We start from the raw sequence: 24,939 nt of genomic DNA on the forward strand, positions 1-24,939 counted from the left end.
TGATTTGGCTCCACATAGGAGCCTGGTGAGTCTGTGTTCCAGTGGGCCTGATGAGTCTCCTGGGTATCATAGTCATGGTCTCTCTCACTTGATGTTGCCTAAGATATAGAGGACAATTTGGTCCACAACCCCTGAATAGAATCAATTAGAGTATTTGAGGGGCAGTCCATGTTTTTAAAAAGAACCCTCGTTGGTTATGGGAAAGGTTGGGGTATAAAGTTGTAGGGCAATTGTTCTACCCTAATGACCTTGCATATGTGCTTAGAAGCCCTGCAGGCAAGGCTCTGACTGCAGCTGACCTGCATCTTGGTAGAAGGTCTTGAGGTCCTCCTTGGAGTCCAGCGGAGCCCAGACTGGGGTGCCACGAACCCTTGTCCTGGCCACCACCAGCTTCAGTGTGGGATCCCCTAAGAACTGCCAGCTCTTCTCAGATGAATCTATGGCTCGAGGGGTGAGTGGGTCTCTGTGGTAGTGGTAAAAAGATTCCAAGGGGTTGCTTGCATGTAGGATGGGGAATGATGGAGCCCAGTCAGGTGAGAGGGCAGCCACTGTGAATGCTGCACATCGAAGAGTTTTCAGCCTTCCAGCCACTTGCTGTGGTTCCACGCAAAGAGACAAGCAGTGTGCTCTGCTTGGGGAGTGAAGGGGGCGAGTGGAGGAGGGCGACGGGTGCTCCCCACAGTTGGGGACACAGCACATGGGGGTCCAGGTCCCATCCCCTCCAGAATCTAACGGACAGGAAGCGTGGCTGGGAGGAGTGTGTGAGGGGTGATGCGTGGTGGAGTTCATGCCCGAGTTTGCTGGGGTGGAGGGTGCATGAGGGTCTCTCAGGAACCAGATGCAGAATCAGGGGCAGACCCGACTGGGGACAAGGGCTGTGGTGTCTTTCCTGAGAACACCTCCGCTCTGACAGGTTGAGAGGATTAAACCAGGAAAGCCAGATGCTATAGGAACAGCAGGCTCACCTCACTGACCTCCTCAGGGGACATGCAGTCTGAGGACCTGGAAGGGGACAGTCTATGGGATTCAGGGAGGAAGAAAAAGGGAACTTCAGTCTGAAATGTGAGTAAATGCAAAGGCCCAGAGGCAAGAAACACAGGGAGGATTTCAGCGGTACCAGGCACCCAGTAACCACGTGTGCTGCTAATTATTTGCTACTGTAATCACCTCCTTTTCCTCCTTTGACTTGGGGAAAGGATACGGCTTGACCAAGAGGCTCCTGGGGCAATACCTGGACTGTGAAACCAGGTTGCACCAGAAACCCAGCCCTCCTAGCTTCTCCAAGACTGAGTGTACAGCCAGTGCCAACCTCGCCCACTGCGCAGCAATCCCCTGAGGCAAGAGCCAGGGCTGAGGCAAGTCCAGCCAGCATCCTGGGAGGCAGCCAGGGATGGGGCCGCTCAGGAAGTCCCAGACCCAGGCTGGGCATAAAGGAGGGTCCCGCAGGCTGGGAGGAGGCTCACCTGGGCACCATGGAGACCCAGAGGGCCAGCCTGTGCCTGGGGCGCTGGTCACTGTGGCTTCTGCTGCTGGGACTCGTGGTGCCCTCGGCCAGCGCCCAGGCCCTCAGCTACAGGGAGGCCGTGCTTCGTGCTGTGGATCGCCTCAACGAGCAGTCCTCGGAAGCTAATCTCTACCGCCTCCTGGAGCTGGACCAGCCGCCCAAGGCCGTGAGTCGGGCAGGGGCTCAGGAGGGGCTGGGGGGCGGGGGCTGTCCCCCACCCGCCCCGGGGCTCCCTGTCCCTCCCCCTGCTCAGGCTGTCCCTCCTGCCAGGAAGGCACTTGTCCCTCTAAGGGGGACCCCCTCTGCCAGGAAACCTTCCCAGAGCTGGGTGCCCTGCCCGCGTGAGAGCTTCCCGCCTTAGCCTCTGGGCTGTGGGCTCAGGGCCCTGCACAGCCTGTGAGGCAGGAGCGGGCTCTGTCCCCTCCCCTGTGCACCCAGCACCAAGCCCAGGGCCAGGCTCCCAGCAGGGGCTGCAGAGGCTGCTGTCTAGGTGGGGGGCGGGGAGGGGGTGACAGATCCGAGGGGGAAGCCTGAGCCCGAGTCCCATCTCCCCACTTTGATCCTTGACCAGGACGAGGACCCGGGCACCCCAAAACCTGTGAGCTTCACGGTGAAGGAGACTGTGTGTCCCAGGCCGACCCGGCGGCCCCCGGAGCTGTGTGACTTCAAGGAGAACGGGGTGAGGCTGGGGGCTGGGGGCGCTGGCGGATGCTTCCCAAGGAGCTGAACAGGAGAGCCTTCTGGGGAAGATGTCCAGGCCCTGGGGTGAGGCTGGGGTCTTATGGCTTGGGAGAGTTCCTGATTTGACCTTGAGTCTCCCCTTCTAGTGAGTGAAGCAGTGTGTGGGGACAGTCACCTTGAACCCATCCAATGACCCACTGGACATCTCCTGTAATGAGGTGAGTGGCCCCATTTTCTTTGAGGTGCTGCTTGTTGGTTGGTGCGTGGAACCTCCTTTGTTCAGTCACCTGCTGCCCCATCCAGGCAGGGAACGCGCCCCCTACCCTGGCCTCTCTCTCACCTGGGCTCCAGGTCTCCAGGATGGGCTCTGTCATCCTTAGAGCAGTGGTTCTTAAGTGGGGTCCTCACCCAGATATTCACATTCTCATGCCCTCTCAGTCCTCCTGAATCAGACTCTGGGGTGGATCCCTGGCAAGGGTATTGTCATAAAGCCTGCAGGGAATTCTGACTGTGCTGACATCTGAGGGGCACTACCTTGAGGAATGGACTCTCAGGCCCTGCTCTCGTCCAGCTTTGCTGGGCTGGGCCTGCCACCCTGGGACGTCACCTGTCATATCTGGGCCTGAGGTTGCTCATCTGTCTGTGGGTGTAGGGATTCAACCACATGCTCCAAAATTCACAGCCAGTGGGCAAACTGTGGCCCCAAGTCTGCTGTTGTGTTCCATTTTTGGGGTTGTTCTAGTGGGAAGTAGGGGACCTGTGTTGATCCTCCTTCAGTCCCATGAGAGATCTCTCTCATCCTTGTTCACAGATTCAGAGTGTCAGGAGACGTCCCCGACCCCCATATTTGCCAAGGCCAAGGCCACCTCCGTTTTTCCCACCAAGGCTCCCACCAAGGATCCCACCAGGGTTCCCACCAAGGTTCCCACCACGGTTCCCCAGAAAACGGTGATGGAGTGGCTGATAACATACCCATTAAAAGCTTTTGGTGAATCCTGAGCCCAGGGAAAGTCCTAGGATCTTATTTGTTGTGGCTCAGACTTCTGAACCGTGAAAAATAAATTCTTGTGAAAGCAACCTTTGTATGGGAGTACCTGTTGAGGCTCAGTGGGTTAAGAATCCAAGTAGTATCCATGAGGACACAGATTCAATCCCTGACCTCGCTCAGTGGGTTAATGGATCCGGTGTTGCTATGAGCTGTGGTGGAGGTTGTAGTCACTTTTCAGTTCTGGCAATGCTGCGGCTCTAGTGCAGGCTGGCAGTTGCTGTTCCAGTTAGACCCCTATCCTGGCAACTTCCATATGCCCCAGGTATAGCCATAAAACACCAAAAGAATGACTTCTAGCTTTCCATATCACTTGTTTCCCCTCTTACTACCTACCACTACTGATCTTAATTCTGGGAGTCTTCGTGTGTGTGTGTGTGTGTGTGTGTGTGTGTGTGTGTGTGTGTGTGAAAGAGAGAGGGGGTGGTGGGGAACTTCTGTACACACAGAGTTGGGTGAGGCTGCTGTCCCTTCCAGAAAAACACTGTGGGAGGCACCTGGGTCACAAGGTCCAGACAGCGTCTCCATTCAGGTCCCTTGCATGCCCTTCACATGCCTCCGCCCTCCTCCTCCATCACCCAGTAGGGACTTAAGGAGACCCGCTCTGTGCGCAGTGCTGGTGGGGATGCTGTTCTGCTCTCATGGGGGTGATGGTCCAGGAGGGGCCAGGCCTCTTGTTAAACAGAGACACGGTTCAGCCTCAGGCTAAGCCTGCAGGGACGATGCCCAGAAGGTTCCACCTGCCCTTGACAATGTTAAGTCTGGAAATCCCACCCCTCCTGGCCTTTCCTGTGGCATGGAGACACATCGCTGTTTCTTCAGCTGGGCCCAGATTTCGCTGGTCAGCTTGGTTTAGGGATCAAATGGAACACCTCTTTCGACCACGGAAAACAAGCATCCTGCTCCTCGGGGTGAAGAGCTCTGCACCGGTGTGAGAAAGGGGAAGAGTGACACACAGGTCACATCCCTAGTTGCCCGGGTGTTTCAGGAGTGTCCTGTCCACGTCCTGCCCACACCCCATTCTCGAGCTGACCTTTGCTGCAGGGCAGACTGGCAGCACTGGGGAGTTTGCACCCAGGAAGCAGCGTGTCGTGTTCTGACTCTGGGTGCTGCCCCATCTCCCTTCTCTCCACTCCTGCTGGTGCTTTCTGGAACTGCCTCCCAAACCAACCACTGCCACTAAATGCTTGTCCTAGGTCTGCTTCTGGGCCAACCTGAAACAAGACCGAGAGCCCCCTCTCCGAGAGGCACAGAGGGCAGGATCTCCCAGAGCACTTACTTTGGGACCTGTCGTGCTTGACTTTTGCTGAGCAGGTGGGGCTGAATCAGGCTGGTTAGAGGACCCTGGTGCTTCTCCTGCTCCATCATCCCAAGTTGAGGGAGGAAGCCCTACAGAGGAAGCCGAGGCTGTGGTGTGTCTGTGCCAGAGGACACAGGCTTGCCAGAGCCCGTGGTTAAAGTTGCAGGATTTTTCTGAGCTGGTTGTTAAACCCCTGGTAGCTAGAAACTGGCCTTCGTGGAGGCGTTTACCCCATGGAAATCAGAGAATGTTATATAATAATTTTGTCACCACTGGAACATCACTGCACAGCCTGTGCTGGTCATGTGTGCTTCCCGTTTCCTCCCATGATTGCCCATCCTGCTCTCATGGCAGCTTTTCTGTCTCCTCAGCCATGCCTTGTCCTTTCATATTTGAAAGGACAAATTTCATATTTGGTTTTGGCCAGATGTCCCTTGTCATGGACCGTGCCGTCCACATGCATATGTGACCACCCATAGCAGAAATGAGAGGCTGCTTATCTTGTTTCCCTCTCAACCCTTGAGCAAGGAGCTGTACTCTTCCCTGGCAGGGAGGCATGCCGGCCTTGTCAGAGCCTTCCAAAGTGATTGGCTGGGGAGAGTGTCTGCCATTCCAACAGTACTCCTCCTAATCTGTTGCATTCGTCCATATTTCTGTTTTTGTACCGTTACCACACTGTCTTTATTACCGTGGCTTTGTAATATTGTCTGAAGTTCGGGAGAGTTATGTTTTCTGTTTGGTTTTTTGGTTTTGTTTTGCTTTGTTTTGTTTTCGTCCTCAGGATTGTTTTGGCAGTTTTGGGTCTTTTATGGTTCCATATAAATTTTTGGATTCTTTTTTCTAGTTCTGTGACGAATGTCATGGGTACTTTAATAGGGATCACACTAAGTCTGTAGATTGCTCTGAGCAGTATGGCCATTTTAATGATATTAAGTCTTTCCAATCCGGGAGCATGGGACATCTTTCCATTTCTTTGAATCCTCTTTAATTTTCCTGATGAATGTTTTTTAGTTTATCTTCCGCATCCTGGGTCAGTTTTATTCCTAAGTACTTAATTTTGGGGGGTGTGATTTTGAAAGGTATTGTATTTTTGTATTCCTTTTCTAATATTTCACTGTAGTATACAGAAATGCAACCAGTTTCTGAATGTTAATCTGTCCCGCTGCTTTGCTGCATTTGTTGATTGGTTTGAGTTGTTTTTGTGTGGAGTCCTTAGGGTTTTCTATTTATAGTAGTATGTCATCTCCATATAGCGATAATATTTTACCTCTTCTCTTCCAATTCGGATAGCTTTCCCATCTTTTGTTTGTCTGATTGCTGTAGGTAGGACTTCCAATATTATGTTGGATAAAAGTGGTGAGAGTGGTCATCCTTGTCTTGTTCCAGTTTTGAGCAGGGAAGGTTTTCAGCTTTTATTCGTTGAGTATTATATCGGCTGTGGGTTTGTCATAAGTGGCTTTTATTATGTTACAGTATGTTCCCTGTATTCCCACTGTGGTAAGAGGCTTTATGAATGGATGTTGGATTTTGGTGAATGCTTTTTTCTGCATCTATTGAGATGATCATGTGTTTGTTTGTTTGCCTGTTTGGTTTTTGTCTTTCTAGGGTCATACCCACAGCATATGGGAGTTCCCAGGCTAGGGGTTGAAAGGGAACTGTGGCTGCTGGCCTACACCACAGCCACAGCAATGTGAGCCGTGTCTGCGACCTGCACCACAGCTCACAGCAATGCTGGTCCTCAACCCGGTAAGCAAGGCCAGGGGTCGAACCTGCATCCTCATGGATACCAGTCGGGTTTGTTACCATTAAGCCACAATGGGAATTCCCTGGTGTGGTTTTTGACTTTTCTTTTGGTAATGTCGTGTATGATGTTGATTGATTCGCATGTGTTGAACCATCCTTGTGAGGTTGGGATGAATCCCACTTGGTCATGGTGTATGATCTTTTTTATGTATTGTTGGATTCAGTTGGCTAAAATCTTGCTGAGAATTTTTGCATATCTCTTCATCAAAGATATTGGCCTATAATTTGTTTTTGGTAGTATCTTTGTATTATTTTGGAATTAGGGTGATGGTGGCTTCATAGAATGTCTTTGAGAGTGTTCCTTCTTCCATCTTTTGGAAACGTTTAAGAAGGATGGGTATAAGTTAAACTTGTATAAGTTTAAGAAGGATGGGTATAAGTTCTTGTTTGTATGTTTGGTAGAATTCACCTGGGAAGCCATCTGGTCCTGGACGTTGGTTTGTAGGGAGTGTTTTCATTACATGTTTAATTGCATTTCTAGTGATTGGTCTCTTCAAATGGTCTATTTCTTCTTGATTCAGTTTCAGCAGGCTGTGTGTCTCTAGAAAGTTGTCCATTTCTTCTAGGCTGTCGAATTTGTTGGCATATAATTGTTCATAGTGTTCTCCTATGGCTTTTTGTATTTCTGCAGTATCTGTTGAGATTTCTCCTTTTTCATTTCTCTCTCTCTTTTTTTTTTTTTTAGTTTAGTTTTTATTGTTATTTCCAACACACTTTTTTTCCCCCAGTGTACAGCATGGGAACCCAGTCACACATACACGTATGCATAAATTTCGTCTCCCATCGTCGTGCTGCATTGTAAGTATCTAGACATCGTTCTCAGTGCTACACAGCAGGATCTCATTGTTAATCCATTTCCTTTTTCATTGCTTATTGTTTATTTGGGTTCTTTCTTCTTCTTGGCGAGTTAGGCCAGCGGTTTTTCAATTTCATGTACCCTTTCAAAGAACCAGCTCTTGGTTTTATTGATTTTCGCTATTGTTCTTTTGAATCTCTGTTTTATTGATTTCATCTCTGATCTTTATGGTTTCCTTCCTTCTGCTGACTTTAGGTTTTGTTCGTTCTTTTTCTAGTTCTTTTAGGTGGCAGGTTAGGTGTCGATTTGAGCTTTTTCTTCTCTTTTGAGGAAGGTCTGTTTTGCTATGTACTACCCTCTAAGAATTGCTTTTGCAGCATTCCATAGATTTTGAATGGTTGTGTTTTCATTGTCTGTCTCTAGGTATTTTTTAATTTCCTTTTTGATTTCCTCATTGACCCACTGTTTTTCTAGTAGCATGTTATTTAGTCTCTATGTAGTCTTTTTTTTTTTTTTAATATCTTTGTTTTCGGGTAATTCTTTTTTTTTTTTTTTTTTTTGGTCTTTTTAAGGCCTCACCCATGGCATATGGAGGTTCCCAGGCTAGGGGTCAAATCGGAGCTACAGCTGCCAGCCCACACCACAGCTCACAGCAACGCCGGATCCTTAACCCACTGAGCGAGGCCAGGGATCGAACCCGCATGCTCATGGATATTAGTAGGGTTTGTTAACTGCTGAGCCACAGTAGGAGCTCCACATGTCATCTTGTTTTTCGCAATTTTCTTCCTGTAGTTGATTTCTAGTTTCATGCCATTGTGGTCAGAGAGGACTCTTGAAAGAATTTCTGTACTCTTAGATTAGTTGAGGTTAGTTTTGTGGCCCAGTATGCAGTCATTCCTTGAGAAGGTTCCATGTGCACTTGAAAAGAATGTATACTTCTGGTTTTCCTTTGGATGTAATATCCTGAAAATATCTATTAAGTCTAACTGTTCTACTGTGTCATGGAGGATCTCTTGTCTTGTTGATTTCTGTCTAGAGGATCTATCCGTTGATGTGGGTGGGGTGTTAAATCTTCTACTGCTGTTGCGTTCCCATCACTTTCTCCTTTTTGTGTTTATTAGTGTTCGTGGTATGTCTTTGGGTGCTCCTTATATAGGAGCATATATGTTAGCAAGTGTAATAGCCTCTTCTTGAACTGATCCTTTTATCATTAAATAGTGTCCTTCTTTCCTTTTCTTTATGGCCTTTGTTTTAAAGTCTACTCTGTCTGATAGGGTTACTGCAACTCCCACTTTCCTGTCTTCTCCATTCACATGAAATATCTATTTTCATCCCCTCACTTTGAATTTATATGTATCCTTTGCCCTAAGGTGAGTATATTGCAGGCTCTGCTTTTTATCCAGTCTTCCATTCGGTGTCTTTTGTCTTTTCTAGGGCTGCGCCTGCGTCATATGGAGGTTCCCAGGCTAGGGGTCTAGTTGGAGCTGTAGCTGCCAGCCTACACCGCAGCCACAGCCACAGCCACAGCCACAGCCACAGCAACGCGGGATCCGAGCTGTGTCTGCGACCTGCACCACACCTCACAGCAACGCCGGATCCTTAACCCACTGAGTGAGGCCAGGGATCGAACCTGCAACCTCATGGTTCCTAGTCGGACTCGTTTACCACTGAGCCACGACGAGAACTCCCATTCCGTATCTTTTGATCAATACATTGAGTCCATTGACGTTTAAGGTAACTATTGATAAATATGTACTTATTGCTGTTTTAAGGGTTGTTTTCCAGTTGGTTCCATGTATCTCCTTTGTTCCACTCTTCATTTGGTTGGATGATTTCCTTTTTTTTTTTTTTTTGCCTTTCCTTGAGCTGTTCCCATGGCACATGGAGGTTCCCAGGCTAGGGATCCAATCAGAGCTGTAGCCACCAGCCTACACCACAGCCACAGCAACGCGGGATCCGAGCCGCATCTGTGACCCACACCACAGCTCATGGCAATGGCGGATCCTTAACCCACTGAGCGAGGGCAGGGAACGAACCCGCAGCCTCATGGTTCCTAGTCGGATTCGTTAACCACTGCTCCATGACGGGAACTCCTGGATGATTTCCTTTTATTTTATGCTTGTGTCATCTTCTGTTTAGTTTTTGTGACTGTACTGATTGGCTTTGGTTTGTGGTTGCTCTGTTTTTCAAGTATGTGAACCCCTTCCTATATCTGCTTGCTTTAGTCTGAGAGTCATATGGGCTCAAGCACATTATGAAAAAAAAGGTCGAGGTTTTCTTTTTCTTTTTTCTAAAACTTTATTGAAATATGGTTGATTTACAATGCTGTGTTAATTTCTGCTGCACAGCAAAGTGACTCAGTTATACATATATGTGTTCTTTTTCATATCCTTTTCTATTACGGCTTATCACAGAATATTGAATACAGTTCCCTGTGGTATATAGCAGGACCTTGTTGTTTATCTATTCTATATATAACAGTTTGCATCTGATAATCCCAAAGGCCTAATCCTTCCCTTCCCCACCCCCTCCCCCTTATCACAAGTCTGTTCTCTATGTCTGTGAGTCTGTTTATATTTTGTAGGTATGTTCCTTCGTATCATATTTTATTTTATTTTTTGAATTACTCAATGAATTTATTACATTTACAGTTGTACAATGATCATCACAATCCAGTTTTATAGGATTTCCATCCCACAACCCCAGTGCACCCCCCACCGCCCAAACTCTCTCCTTTGGAAACCATGCATCTTTCAAAGTCTGCGAGTCAGTATCTCTCCTGCAAAGAAGTTCATTCCGTCCTTTTATCAGATTTGATATGTCAGTGTAGGATTTGATGTTGGTGTCTCATTGTCTGACTGACTTCACTCAGCATGATAATTTCTAGGTCCATCCATGTTGCTAAATATGCCGGTATTTTGTTCCTTTTAATGGCTGAGTAGTATTCCATTGTGTATATGCACCACTTCTTCTTGGTCCCCTCCTCTTGTCGATGGCCATTTAGGTTGTTTCCATGTCTTGGCTATTGCAAGGAGTGCTGCAATGAACATCGGAGTGCATGTGTCTTTGCGAGTCACGGTTTTCTCTGGATGGACGCCCAGGAGTGGGATTGCTGGATCAAATGGGAATTCTCTTTTTCGTTTTCTGAGGAATCTCCATGCTGTTTTCCACAGCGGCTGCACCAATTTAAATCCCACCAACAGTGTGCTAGGGTTCCTTTTTCTCCACACCCTCTCCAGCACTTATTGTTGGTAGACTTTTTGAGGATGGCCATTCTGGCTGGTGTAAGGTGGTACCTCAGAGTGGTTTTGATTTGCATTTTTCTAATACTGAGTGATGTTGAACATCTTTTCACGTGTTTTTTGGCCATTCGTATGTCTTCTTTGGAGAACTGTTTGTTTAGATCTTCTGCCCATTTGTCGATGGGGTTGTTTGTCTTTTTGGTATGGAGCTGCAGAAGGTGTTTATGCATGTTGGAGATTAATCCCTTGTCAGCTGATTCACTTGCAAGGGTTTTCTCCCACTCTGTGGGTTGTCTTTTCGTTTTGTTTAGGATTTCCTTTGCTGTGCGGAAACTTTGAAGTTTCATTAGGTCCCGTTTGTTTATTTCTGTTTTTACTGTCATGACTCTAAGAGGTGGACCTGAGAGGATGTCGCTGCCGTTTATGCCGGAGAGTGTTTGGCCTATGTTTTCCTCTAAGAGTTTTATGGTGTCTGGTCTTATATCTGGGTCTGTAATGCATTTTGAGTTTCTTTTTGTGTATGGTGGAAGGGAGTGTTCTGATTTCATTCTTGTCCGTGTGGCTGTCCAGTTTTCCCAGCACTACCTGTTGAAGAGGCTGTCTTTTCTCCATTGTATATTCTTGCCTCATTTGTCACAGATGAGTTGGCCGTAGGTGTGTGGGCTTAATGCTGGGCTTTCTCTCCTGTTCCACTGATCTATATTTCTGTCTTTGTGCCGGTACCATGTGGTTTTCAGGATTGTTGCCTTGTAGTATAGTCTGAAGTCCGGGAACCTGATTCCTCCGGCTCCATTTCTCTTTTTCAGGCTGTCTTTGGCTCTTCTGGGCCTTCTGTGCTTCCAAACAAACTTTAAAATATTTTGCTCGAGTTCTGTGAAAAATGTGCTTGGGAATTTGATAGGGATTGCATTGAATCTGTCGATTGCCTTGGGTAGTATAGCCGTTTTGATAATATTGACTCCTCCAGTCCAAGAGCATGGTATGTCTTTCCATCTCTCTGTGTCATCTTTGATTGCTTTCATCAGTGTCGTATAGTTTTCAGAGTACAGGTCTTTTGTCTCTTTGGGTAGGTTTAGTCCTAGGTATCTTATTCTTTTGGATGCGGTGGAAAACGGGGTTGCTTCCCTGATTTCTCTTTCTGATCTTTCATTGTTGGTATGTAGAAATGCCACTGACTTCTGTGCATTGATTTTGCATCCTGCGACTTTGCCAAATTCGTGGATGAGCTCTACGAGTTTTCTGGTAGAGTCTTTAGGATTCTGTAGGTATGGTATCATGTCATCTGCAAATAGCGATAGTTTTACTTCTTCCTTTCCAATTTGGATTCCTTTGATCTCTTTCACGTCTCTGATTGCCGTGGCTGTGACTTCCAAAACTACGTTGAAGAGTAGTGGTGAGAGCAGACATCCTTGTCGTGTTCCTGATCTCAGTGGGAATTCTGTCAGCTTTTCACCACTGAGAATGATGTGAGCTGTGGGTTTGTCATATACGGCCTTTATTATGTTGAGGTAGGTTCCCTCTATGCCCGCTTTCTGAAGGGTTTTTATCCGAAATGGGTGTTGGATTTTGTCAAAGGCTTTTTCTGTGTCTATTGAGAGGATCACATGGTTTTTACTCTTCAGTTTGTTACTGTGGTGTATCACACTGATGGATGTGCGGATATTGAAGAGCCCTTGCATCCCTGGGATCATTCCCACTTGATCATGATGTACAATCCTTTTAATGTATTGTTGGATGCGGTTTGCTAGTATGGTGGTGAGGATTTTTGCATCTATGTCCATCAGTGACATTGGCCTGTAGTTTTCTTCTTTTGTGGTATCTTTGTCTGGTTTTGGCATCGGGTGATGGTGGCCTCATAGAATGAGATTGGGAGTGTCCCTTCCTCTGCAGTTGTTTAGAATAGTTTCAGAAGGAGAGGTGTTAGCTCTTCTCTAAATGTTTGATAGAATTTGCCTGTGAAACCATCTGGTCCTGGACTTTTGTTTGTTGGAAGTTTTTAAATCACAGTTTCAATTTCAGTACCTGTGATTGCTGCGTTCCTCTGAATTTCTCCTTCATCTTGGTTTAGCCTTGGAAGACTGTACCTTTCTAAGAATGTGTCCATTTCTTCTAGGTTTTCCATTTTATTGGCGTATAGTTGCATGTAATAGTCTCTTAAGAGCCTTTGTATTTCTGCGATGTCTGTTGTTACTTCTCCTTTTTCATTTCTAATTTTATTGATTTGAGCCCTCTCTCTTTTTTCCTTGGTAAGTCTGACTAAGGGTTTATCAATTTTGTTGATCTTTTCTTTCTTTCTTTCTTTTTTTTTTTTTTTGTCCTTGGTCTTTTGTCTTTTCGGGGCCACACACATGGCACATGGAGGTTCCCAGGCTAAGGGTCTAACCGGAGCTGTTTCTGCCAGCCTACGCCAGAGCCACAGCAACGCCAGATCCGAATTGTGTGTGCAACCCACACCACAGCTCACGGCAATGCCGGATCCTTGACCCACTGAGCAAGGCCAGGGACCAAACCCACAACCTCATGGTTCCTAGTCAGTTTCGTTTCTGCTGCGCCACGACAGGAACTCCTGTTGATCTTTTCAAAGAACCAGCTTTTCGTTTCATTAATCTTTTCTATGGTTTGGTTCCTTTTTTATTTCATTGATTTCTGCTCTGATCTTTATGATTCCTTTCCTCCTACTAACATTAGGTCTTGTCTGTTCTCTCGCGAGCTGCATGAGATGTAAAGTTAGGTTGTTTATTTGAGCTTTTTCTTGTTTCCTGAGGTGGGCGGGCTTGTCTTGCTATAAACTTTCCTCTTAGAACGGCTTTTGCTGCATCCCATAGGTTTTGGAGTGTCGTCTCTTCATTGTCATTGGCTTCTGGGAATTTTTAAATTTCCTCTTTGATTTCTTCAGTGATCCATTGGTTGTTTAGTAGCATGTTGTTTAGTCTCCACGTGTGTGTTTTTTGCGGATTTTTTTCTTGTTGTTGATTTCCAGTCATTTAGCGTTGGGGTCGGAAAAGATGCTTGATATGATTTCAGTTTTCTTAAAGTTACCGAGGTTTGCTTTGTAGCCCAGGATGGGATCAATCTTAGAGAACGTTCCATGTGCACTTGAGAAGAATGTGTGTTCCGTAGCTTCTGGATGGAATGTCCTATAAACATCTATGAAGTCCATCTGGTCTAATGCTTCATTCAGAACCTGTGTTTCCGTATTGATTTTCTGTCTGGATGATCTGTCCATTGCTGTAAGTGGGGTGTTAAAGTCCCCCGCTATGACTGTGTTATTGTTGATTTGCCCTTTTAAGGTTGTTAGCAGTTGCCTTACATATCGTGGTGAACCTAGGTTGGGTGTGTGGATATTTAAAATTGTTTTATCTTCTTCTTGGATTGATCCCTGGATCGTTAGGTAGTGACCTTGCTTGTCCCTTAAAATGTTCTTCAATTTAAAGTCTATTTTGTCTGATAGGAGTATTGCTACTCCAGCTTTCTTTTGATTCCCATTTGCATGGACTATTTTCTTCCATCCTCTCCCTTTCAATTTGTCTGTGTCCCTAGGAGTGAAGTGGGTCTCTTGAAGACAGCGTATATATGGGTCTTGATTTTGCATCCATTCAGCCAGTCTCTGTCTTTTGGTTAGGGCGTTTCATCCATTAACACTTAAGGCAATTATTATTATTTTGTTGTTGTCTTTTTGCCATTTCTTGGGCCGCTCCCAAGCATATGGAGGTTCCCAGGTTAGGGGTCGAGTTGGAGCTTTAGCTGCTGGCCTACGCCAGAGCCACAGCAACGCGGGATCTGAGCCGCGTCTGCGACCTGCACCGACCTGCACCACAGCTCGTGGCCACGCCGGATCCTTAACCCTCTGAGCAAGTCCAGGGGTCAAACCCACAACCTCATGGTTCCTAGGTGGATTCGTTAACCACTGAGCCATGATGGGAACTCCTTGAGGTAATTATTGATGTGTATGTTCTCATTGCCATCGTATTCATTGCTTTGGATTTGTTTTTGTTGTTCTTTTTTCTTCCCTTCTTCTCTTGTTCTCTCCTCTTGTGGTTTGAGGACCATCTTTAGTGTTGTACTTGAGTTGATTTTTCTTATTTGTTTGTGTATCAATTGTAGACTTTTGGTTTGCAGTTATTCTGGAGTTTTGATGTAACAGCCTCTATAGATACGAGATTGTCTCAAGTCGTTGGTCTCTTAATTGCAAGTGCATCTCCAGTGTCCTGCATTTGTACCCTCCTCGTCTCACAATTTCGGATGGTGGTGGCATAGTTGTGCATGGATGATTTTGTGTCTTTACTGTATATATACGTTTACTGGTGAGTCTTGTCATTGGTGGTATTTTTGTTTCTGATTGCGGCCTTTTCTTTTCTGTCTAGAGAAGTTCCTTTAGTACTTGTCGTAAAGCTGGTTTAGTGGTGCGGAATTCTCTCAGCTTTTGCTGATCCGTGAAGCTTTTGATTTCTCCTTCAAGTCTGAATGAGAGCCTTGCTGGGTAAAGTAATCCTGGTTGGAGGTCTTTTCCTTTCATCACGTTAAGTATATCATGCCACTCCCTTCTGGCCTGCAGAGTTTCTGCTGAAAAATCTGGGGATAACCTTACCGGGCTTCCCTTGTATGTTATTTGTTTCTTTTCCCTAGCTGCTTTCAAGATTGTCTCTTTGTCTTTAATTTTGGTCAGCTTGATTAATATGTGTCTCGGGGTGTTCCTCCTTGGGTTTATTTTATATGGTACTCGCTGCGCTGCCTGGATTTGAGTGAGTGGTTCCTTTCCCATGTGAGGGAAGTTTTCGGCTATTATCTGTTGGAGTGCTTTCTCTGTCCGCTTCTCTCTCTCTTCTCCTTCTGGCACCCCATAATAAGGATGTTGGTGCGTTTAACGTCGTCCCAGAGTTCTCTGAGACTCTCTTCATTTGTTTTCAATCTTTTTTCTCTTTTCTGTTCCGCATCCGTGATTTCCACTAATCTGTCCTCCACCTCGCTTCTTTGTTCTTCTGCCTCCTGGATTCTGCTGTTGGTTGCTTCTAGTGAATTTTTTTATTTCAGTTATTGATTTTGCATCTCTTCTTAAGTTTCATATCTTGTATCTCTTTGCTCGGTGTTTCCTGAAAGTTATCCATCTTTGCCTCCAGTTTATTTCCAATGTCTTGCATCCTCTTCAGCATCTTTTTCCTGGAGGCTGAGACTCTCCTGACCCCTTAGCTGATTTTCTGGGGGTTTTCCTTTCTCCCTCCTCTGAGTTATACTTCTCTGTCTTTTCACTTTTATTCGTTTTTGGTGTGGTGACCTTTTTACAGATAATAGAGGTGTAGCCTCTCTCACTTCTGGTGTCCGCCCCCCTGGTGGCTGAAGTTGGTATGGGGGCTTGCTGTAGGCTTCCTGATGGGGGAGGGACTGGTGCCTGCCCACTGGTAGGTGGCCTGATTCCTATCCCTCTGGTGTGTGGGGCTTTATCTCTGGATGGGATGAGAGGCGGCTGTGTGCCAGGGGGGCCTTTAGGAAGCCTGTTTACTGCTGGGTGGGGCTGTGATCCCACCTGGATTGTTGTTTGGCCTGGGGCTTCTCAGTGCTGATGGGAGGGGCCAGAATTTCACAAAATGGCCATCTCCAGAGAAAGGCACACTGCAGAATATTCCCCAGAGCTTTGCTTCCAATGTCCTTTTCCCACAGCAACCCACATTCACCCCTGTTTTCCCAGGAGGTCCTCCAAGAACTGCAATCCAGTTTGACCCAGATTCCCGTGGAGACTTTGCTTTGTCCTGGGACCCAAGAATGGGGTCTCCGTTTCCCCCAGTCCCGTGGAGCTCCTGTGCACAAGCCCCACTGGCCTTCAACGCCAGATGCTCTGGGGGCTCTTTCTCCCAGTGCCAGATCCCCACACGTGGGAGTTTGATGTGGGTCTCAAAACTCTCACTCCTGTAGGTGAGTCTCTGTGAACCAGTTACTTTCCAGTCTGGGGGGCCTCCACCCTGGGAGGTACAGGGATGCTTATGTCATGTAACTGCCCCTCCTATCTCTTGATATGGCCTCCTCTTTGTCTTCTGCAGTAGGATAACTTTGTGAAAGTTTCTGGTCCATTTGGTCGAAGGTTGCTCAGCATTTGGTTGTAAATGTTGTTGTTTTTAGGAGAGAAGTTGAGCTCCAGTCTTTCTATTCTGCCATCTTAATCCCCTGTCAAGTCTAGGTTTTCTTACTTTCCTTCCCTGCAGTTTATGATTTTGATGTCGTTTTTAAAATCTTCATGCTTATCCTTTTGCTGTTCCTTGTGTTTATCATTCCTTTTACAAATAATGTTTTTTTCTTTTTGATGTGTATACTGGCTTATTTAAGTGATTACTTTCCAATTTTGTGATTTCCTCCATCCTGTATCTTCTTCCTTCTTTCCTGTTTAGAGGAGACCTTTCGTCATTTCTTTTAGAGTGGGTTTAGTATTGCTGCTGTATTCTTTTAGTTCTTGTTTGTTGGAAAAATCCTTTATTTCTCTTTCTGTTTTAAATGATAATCTTCCTTTCTGTCCGACATCTTAGCCAGGTGGCACTTCTAGTATCCGCTCTCCCGGCTGTGCTATGCCGGCCAAGGGCGACAAGAAGGAGAAAGATGCCAGGAATTCGGCCAAGAAAGACAAAGACCCAGTGAACAAATCTGGGGGCAAGTCCAAAAAGAAGAAGTGGTCCAAAGGCAAATTTCGGGACAAGCTCAATAACCTAGTCCTGTTTGACAAAGCAACATCTGACAAACTCTGTAAAGAAGTTCCCAACTATAAGCTTATAACTCTAGCTGTCGTCTCTGAGAGATGGAAGATTTGTGGTTCTCTGGCCAGGGCAGCCCTTCAGAGCTCCTGAGCCAAGGAGTTGTTAAGCTGGCTTCAATGCACAGAGCTCCAGTAATTTACACCCAAAACACCAAGGCTGGAGATGCCCCGGCTGCTGGAGAAGATACATACACAGGTCACACCAACTCCATATTGCACATCTTGAAAAATAAAATGTTATCGAGTATAAAAAAGAAAAAAAGAAAAAAAGAAAAAAAAGAAAGTCTTGCTGGGTAGAGTATTCTAGGCTGCACATTGTTCCCGTTTAGAGCTTTGAATATATCGTACCAGGCTCTTCTGGCCTGTAGTGTTTCTGCAGAGAAATCAGCTACTAGCCTAATGGGGTTCCCTTACAATTAAACTCGTTGTTTTTCTCTTGCTGCCTTTAGAAACCTCTCCTTAACTCTAACTTTTGCCACTTTTTAAAGTGGCAAACTACACTATGTCTCAGTGTAGGTCTGTTTGGGTGCAACTTGTTTGGTGCCCTCTGTGCTTCCTGTATCTTGGCATCTGTGCCCTTTAGATTTGGAATGTTTTCAGCCATAATTTCTTCAAATATATTTTCAATCCCCTGTTCTTTTTCTTCTCCTTCTGGGATCCCTGTATGTGTAGATTGGCCTGCTTTGTATTATCCCATAGATCTCTTAAATTGCTTTCATGTGTTTTTCATTTGGTTTTCTGTGATTTCCATTATATATCTTCTAAGTCACTTATTCATTCCTCTGCATTATATGTTCGGCTCTTCAGTGCCTTTAACTCAGTTTATGTCTCTGCAAATGAATTTTCTAATTTTTCCTGGCTCCTCCTTATAGTTTCTAGTTCCTTTCTAAAGTAACCTGCATTCCTGTGGATACCCACTCTTAATTCCTTTGGTATTTTAATCACCTTCTTTTGGAACTTGGTGTCTGTTAGACTGAAGAGGTCTGTTTCATCGTTTGCTGCTTCAGGGGAATTCTCCTGTTCTTTTAACTGGGAATGGCTCCTGAGCGTCTTCATTTTGCTTATATTTTTCTTATTCTGTGAGTTTAGGAAAAAAACAACTACTGTAGTCTTGGAGGGCTATTTATATACAGGAGGGCTCCTAGGGAGTTTGTGAGGGCTTAGTTTTTAAATTTAGTTTATTTTTTGGCTTGAGGACTGCTTTTGGTTTAGATGCTTGCTGTCTCTTTCCTCCGTGTGTTCAGGCGGTTATCCCCTTGATGGTGGGTATGCCAGGGTAGGGCCTGCGTGTGCTTCCATGGAGATGCGGGCAGTGGTCAGGGCCTGTAGCCAGTGCCTGGCTGCCGGGCCCTTGACAATGGCAAGGACCCATGGGGAGGTGGCCCAGGCTGCTCCTGGTTGCATGGCCCTGGGAAGTGGCAGTGCCCCTCAGGCAGGTGTAGGCTGTGCCCTGAGCATTTGTCAGTGGCAAAGGTGTGCTTTCCCAGGGGAGTGAGGGCAGCAGGTGGTGTTTGGTTGCAGTGTCCTCCTCGGCGGCAACCCCTGAGGTGAGTGGGGCTGCAGGTGGTTCCCAGAGACCCATAGTGGTGGCAGGCCATGCCCCCCTCTGGAGTCTGAGATGGCTGCTCCAGTTTTCTCCTGCCTCCTGTAGTTTGTGCAAGAGGTATCCCGCCTTCTGAGAGCCCGCACGTGCTCCAAGAAAGATATTCCTATGGCAGTCTCACCCCTCCTCCTCTGGTGCTCCCCAGTAATGGTGCCTTGCTTCTCTTGTGGGCCCAGGCCTCTTCCCAAGCTTCCTCAGCTGTGGTGCTCCACCCACCAGCCCATGGTACGCAGCTCCCTAGCCCCTCAGACTGTCTCCACACAGCCAACCCTAGTCCCTTCCCCAGAACGGACCTTCGAAGCCTGAGTCTCAGTGCATAGCATTGGTTCAGGGTGCCTCAGACTGGGGTAGAGTCTCTGCCAAAAGGTGTCCCAGGCGGTGATACCAATGGTCTATGCAGCTCTCTCTCTGCTTTCTCCTCCTCAGACTGGCCGCTGTGCTTTTTTCCAAGGCTTCGAGGTACCTCTTCTGTCCTGGCTAATCCCCCCATCTTTTAGGTGGCCTTCCAGCATGTGAATTCCTTTCCTCTTTCACAGCTCCTTCCTGGTCCAGCCCTGATTCCTGTTTTGGTTTTTTTTTTTTCCTGCTCCTCTCTCCCTCTCTCTCTCTCTCTCTCTTTTCCTTTTGTTCTTCCCAGTTGTGTACAGGGTTTCTTGCCCTTTTTGGAGGTCTAAGGTCTTCTGCCAACATTCAGTAGAGGTTCTATGTGAATGGTTCTACATGAAGATGGCTTTGGGGGTTTTTTTGGTCTTTTTTTTTTCTTAATTGGGCTACGGAAGTAGCATATGGAAGTTCCCAGGCTAGGGGTTGAACCAGAGCTGTAGCTGCCAGCCACAGGCACAGCCACAGCAATGTGGGATCTGAGCCTCATTGGTAACCTACACCACAGCACACGGCAACACTGGATCCTTCACCCGCTGAACGATGCCAGGGATCAAACGCATGTCCTTATGGCTACTAGTCAGGTTCATTACTGCTGTGCCACCATGGGAACTCCTAGATGGTTTTTATTGATGTGTTGTGAGAGAAGGGGATGTCTTACTCCTCTGCCATCTTGATGCCATTACTACCTCTTATTCTAAGAGGACACGGGTCAGACCTTCCAAAAAATGGCATTGAGCATCAGGCCAGTCCAGTGCCAAATGGTGAGGAAGGAAGAGAGAAAGGAAGGAGGGCTGCTCCCGGGCTGGCAGAGTGTGGGGCTAACTGGGGTGGAGTCTCTGCCCAAAGGATGAGGCAGGTCGACTCCCTGACAGGCTGGACAGTGGGGCTTCCTGGGGCCTGGCCCCAGGCAGAGCTGCGTCCGGGCGGAGGGAGGAGATGAGTGTGGGGGGAAGTGACAACTCAGTTGTCACCACCATGGTTCTGAAGGGCCAGTGGGATGCTGGTCCCTGGGCGGGGCTCTGGGCAGTAGGTGCTGTTCGTGTCCTGTCCACATCCACTGGCTCAGAGGCTGCCCCCGGCCCCCCACTCTTTGGACTGTGGGACATGGATGCTAAGGGCCCCCGGGGGCCCCCTTCCCAGCAGCCTTCACAGCCTCCCCAGGAGATGCCTGGGGGTTATGCCCCCTCTGCCCTCAGCCTGTGGGTGGTGACTGACTAGCAGGGGACATCACAGCCCAGCCACCCCACCTGCAGTCAGTCCTAAAGCAGGGGAAAGTTGCGTTTCTGGTTCCAGGGCATTTAGGGTGAGGCTGAAGCTCGAGTCAGGCTGGAGCACATCCCAGCTCAGCTGCTCCCTCTGCCCTCTCCTGCTCCCCTCTCCCCCTCCTGACAACACCCCTCCCTGAATCCCATGCCTCTCCATTCCAGCTCAGGTCCTGCTTCTAGAGGAGGAGCCTAGGACGGCAGTGGAGCTGTGCGGAGTCCATCCCCTCGCCCCACATGGTGAGGTGCGGGGCCTGAGGAGGAGACAGAGAAGAGCCCTGGTGTCCAGGCCGGTGGTGCGGGAGGGGAGTGGGGAGGGGGCGGTGCTGTGGGCCGAGGGCCACTGGGGGACTTACCAAGGGGTCAGACTCGCCCAGGAGCCCGAGAGCCCAGGGCATGACTGCGAAGGGTTTTGCATGGTTAGTGCAGATGCTCAGCCCAGGGACATCCTGGGGGGCAGCCTCAGAGGTCTGGGGGCACCGAAGCCAGACTCGGGGAGTGGAGGCGAGGCCAAAAGAGAACAAAGGAGGCAGTGAGAGTGGGTGAGGAGGGGCTACTGCATCCCCAGTGTCTTGCTGTGCCGAGGAGGAGACCAGGCTGCGTTCAGGCAATGTCTTTGTCGACCCTGCCCTTGACCCCCACCTCCTACGTCTCAGGTCTGAGGCCTTCAGAGAGCGGATGGAGCCCTTCAGGTTCATCTCAGTGGGGCAGAGGAAGAGAATTCTGAGGTGTCTAGAAGTCTGAAAGCAGTGGCTTTGCCTGTGGCCTTGGGCAGGAGAAAGAGTGAGCAGTGATGGCTAAGGGACTTGCCCAGATCACTTAGTTGTGAAGAAGAGCAACTACCCTGGTAGTTGCCTGTTTGAAGGCCTCGGACTCACAGAGGCAAAGGTGGGAAGAGACACCATTCATCCCCCTCTCTCTTAGCTTTTGTCTGCAGGCCATCTGGCCAGTTTCACACAGACTGCTACTCCCGTTCTCAGCTTGATCAATGGCCACTGAAGAATTTGAATGTAAGAACTCCTCAAAACCTTCCAACAGCGGCAGCCTCTAGGACTGACTAGCCTTCACTAAATGTGCCAGAACAAGACTGACTTTCTGGGCAGTCATGTGATTTCCTTAAACCTCATCGTGAAATTTTGACCTCCTTTGTGTGTTTTGCCCAGACTCCAGCAAGCATTCTAAGTTTAAACACTCGTTGAATTCTGACATCGCATGAGCAACACCTTCTTCTGAGCTTGCTGCTTCTTTGTATGTGAAACCTGCCCTATGCTTACCTGCAGCCCACAAGCTAGTCTACACGCTCCCTCGTAGTGGTAGAGTGCATTGCCCTAGACTTCCTGCTGGCCTTCTGAGGCGGGGTATGTGTAGTTGGCAACTTTGCTGCACGTGGGTTAATAATACACTTGGCTGATTTGGCTCCACATAGGAGCCTGGTGAGTCTGTGTTCCAGTGGGCCTGATGAGTCTCCTGGGTATCATAGTCATGGTCTCTCTCACTTGATGTTGCCTAAGATATAGAGGACAATTTGGTCCACAACCCCTGAATAGAATCAATTAGAGTATTTGAGGGGCAGTCCATGTTTTTAAAAAGAACCCTCGTTGGTTATGGGAAAGGTTGGGGTATAAAGTTGTAGGGCAATTGTTCTACCCTAATGACCTTGCATATGTGCTTAGAAGCCCTGCAGGCAAGGCTCTGACTGCAGCTGACCTGCATCTTGGTAGAAGGTCTTGAGGTCCTCCTTGGAGTCCAGCGGAGCCCAGACTGGGGTGCCACGAACCCTTGTCCTGGCCACCACCAGCTTCAGTGTGGGATCCCCTAAGAACTGCCAGCTCTTCTCAGATGAATCTATGGCTCGAGGGGTGAGTGGGTCTCTGTGGTAGTGGTAAAAAGATTCCAAGGGGTTGCTTGCATGTAGGATGGGGAATGATGGAGCCCAGTCAGGTGAGAGGGCAGCCACTGTGAATGCTGCACATCGAAGAGTTTTCAGCCTTCCAGCCACTTGCTGTGGTTCCACGCAAAGAGACAAGCAGTGTGCTCTGCTTGGGGAGTGAAGGGGGCGAGGGGAGGAGGGCGACGGGTGCTCCCCACAGTTGGGGACACAGCACATGGGGGTCCAGGTCCCATCCCCTCCAGAATCTAACGGACAGGAAGCGTGGCTGGGAGGAGTGTGTGAGGGGTGATGCGTGGTGGAGTTCATGCCCGAGTTTGCTGGGGTGGAGGGTGCATGAGGGTCTCTCAGGAACCAGATGCAGAATCAGGGGCAGACCCGACTGGGGACAAGGGCTGTGGTGTCTTTCCTGAGAACACCTCCGCTCTGACAGGTTGAGAGGATTAAACCAGGAAAGCCAGATGCTATAGGAACAGCAGGCTCACCTCACTGACCTCCTCAGGGGACATGCAGTCTGAGGACCTGGAAGGGGACAGTCTATGGGATTCAGGGAGGAAGAAAAAGGGAACTTCAGTCTGAAATGTGAGTAAATGCAAAGGCCCAGAGGCAAGAAACACAGGGAGGATTTCAGCGGTACCAGGCACCCAGTAACCACGTGTGCTGCTAATTATTTGCTACTGTAATCACCTCCTTTTCCTCCTTTGACTTGGGGAAAGGATACGGCTTGACCAAGAGGCTCCTGGGGCAATACCTGGACTGTGAAACCAGGTTGCACCAGAAACCCAGCCCTCCTAGCTTCTCCAAGACTGAGTGTACAGCCAGTGCCAACCTCGCCCACTGAGCAGCAATCCCCTGAGGCAAGAGCCAGGGCTGAGGCAAGTCCAGCCAGCATCCTGGGAGGCAGCCAGGGATGGGGCCGCTCAGGAAGTCCCAGACCCAGGCTGGGCATAAAGGAGGGTCCCGCAGGCTGGGAGGAGGCTCACCTGGGCACCATGGAGACCCAGAGGGCCAGCCTGTGCCTGGGGCGCTGGTCACTGTGGCTTCTGCTGCTGGGACTCGTGGTGCCCTCGGCCAGCGCCCAGGCCCTCAGCTACAGGGAGGCCGTGCTTCGAGCCGTGGATCGCCTCAACGAGCAGTCCTCGGAAGCTAATCTCTACCGCCTCCTGGAGCTGGACCAGCCGCCCAAGGCCGTGAGTCGGGCAGGGGCTCAGGAGGGGCTGGGGGGCGGGGGCTGTCCCCCACCCGCCTCGGGGCTCCCTGTCCCTCCCCCTGCTCAGGCTGTCCCTCCTGCCAGGAAGGCACTTGTCCCTCTAAGGGGGACCCCCTCTGCCAGGAAACCTTCCCAGAGCTGGGTGCCCTGCCCGCGTGAGAGCTTCCCGCCTTAGCCTCTGGGCTGTGGGCTCAGGGCCCTGCACAGCCTGTGAGGCAGGAGCGGGCTCTGTCCCCTCCCCTGTGCACCCAGCACCAAGCCCAGGGCCAGGCTCCCAGCAGGGGCTGCAGAGGCTGCTGTCTAGGTGGGGGGCGGGGAGGGGGTGACAGATCCGAGGGGGAAGCCTGAGCCCGAGTCCCATCTCCCCACTTTGATCCTTGACCAGGACGAGGACCCGGGCACCCCGAAACCTGTGAGCTTCACGGTGAAGGAGACTGTGTCCCAGGCCGACCCGGCGGCCCCCGGAGCTGTGTGACTTCAAGGAGAATGGGGTGAGGCTGGGGGCTGGGGGCGCTGGCGGATGCTTCCCAAGGAGCTGAACAGGAGAGCCTTCTGGGGAAGATGTCCAGGCCCTTGGGTGAGGCTGGGGTCTTATGGCTTGGGAGAGTTCCTGATTTGACCTTGAGTCTCCCCTTCTAGCGGGTGAAGCAGTGTGTGGGGACAGTCACCTTGAAAGAGATCAGAGGCAACTTTGACATAACCTGTAATCAGGTGAGTGGCCCCTTTTCATTTGAAGTCCTCCTAGGGGTTAGGCGCGTGGTACAGCCTTTGGACCAATTCCCCGCTGCTACATCAGGCAGAGAACACCCTCCTACCCTGGCCCCTCCCTCACCTGAGCCCCAGGTGTCCAGGACGGGCTCTGTCATCCTTTAGAGCAGTTGTTCTCTAAGATCCCCACACAGAATGTCACAGTCTCAGGCCCCACTCAGACCGTCTGAATCAGACTCTGAGGTGGCACCAAGTCAAGTGTATTGTCACAAGGCCCCAGGGGATTCTGACTGTGTCGAGTTCTGAAAGGCACTGACTAGATGTATCGACTTTCAGCTCCTGCTCCAAACTAGCTTTGCAGGCCTCTGCTTGTCACCCTGAGAACCCCCTTGTCATCTCAGAGCCTGAGTGTCTCATCTCTCTGGGTGTAGATATTCACCACAGGTTACAAAGGTTACCGCCAGAGATGAAATTTTGCCCCAAGTTTCCTGGGGTTGCTGTAGAAAAGCAAAGTCCAGATAGGAAGGGGTCTTGTGTTGAATTTGGTCCAGTACTGACAAGAAACCTGTTTATACCTTGTTCACAGCTTCAGAGTGTCAGGATTATAGACCTGCTGTGGAGAGTACGTCGGCCACAGAAACCCAAATTTGTGACTGTATGGGTCAGATAATTAGTGCATGAAGGAATTTCATTCTTCAAGACACAGGGAAGAGTTCTAAAAGTTCTGCTTATTCTACCACAAGCTTCAGGACTGGAAAAATAAATTCTTGTGAAAGC

General features: G+C 48.9%; 1 protein-coding gene and 1 pseudogene across 1 annotated transcript; both read left to right on the forward strand.

The window, feature by feature from the left end:
- Nucleotides 1–1,459: 1,459 nt before the first annotated feature.
- On the forward strand, nucleotides 1,460–24,939 carry PMAP-23 (antibacterial protein). Its single transcript, NM_001129976.1, is given in 4 exon segments — nucleotides 1,460–1,670; nucleotides 2,076–2,183; nucleotides 24,094–24,165; nucleotides 24,749–24,939. Coding segments are annotated over 4 exon segments (462 nt in total). The 5' UTR covers nucleotides 1,460–1,472; the 3' UTR covers nucleotides 24,833–24,939.
- LOC146397304 (small ribosomal subunit protein eS25 pseudogene) lies at nucleotides 16,862–21,572 on the forward strand (annotated as a pseudogene).

Source organism: Sus scrofa, chromosome 13 (assembly GCF_054392235.1).
Source record: "Sus scrofa isolate SSC_HxYL_T2T_F1_AM1 chromosome 13, Sscrofa_HxYL_maternal_Yorkshire_Landrace_v2.0, whole genome shotgun sequence".
NCBI classification, from domain to species: Eukaryota; Metazoa; Chordata; class Mammalia; order Artiodactyla; family Suidae; genus Sus; species Sus scrofa.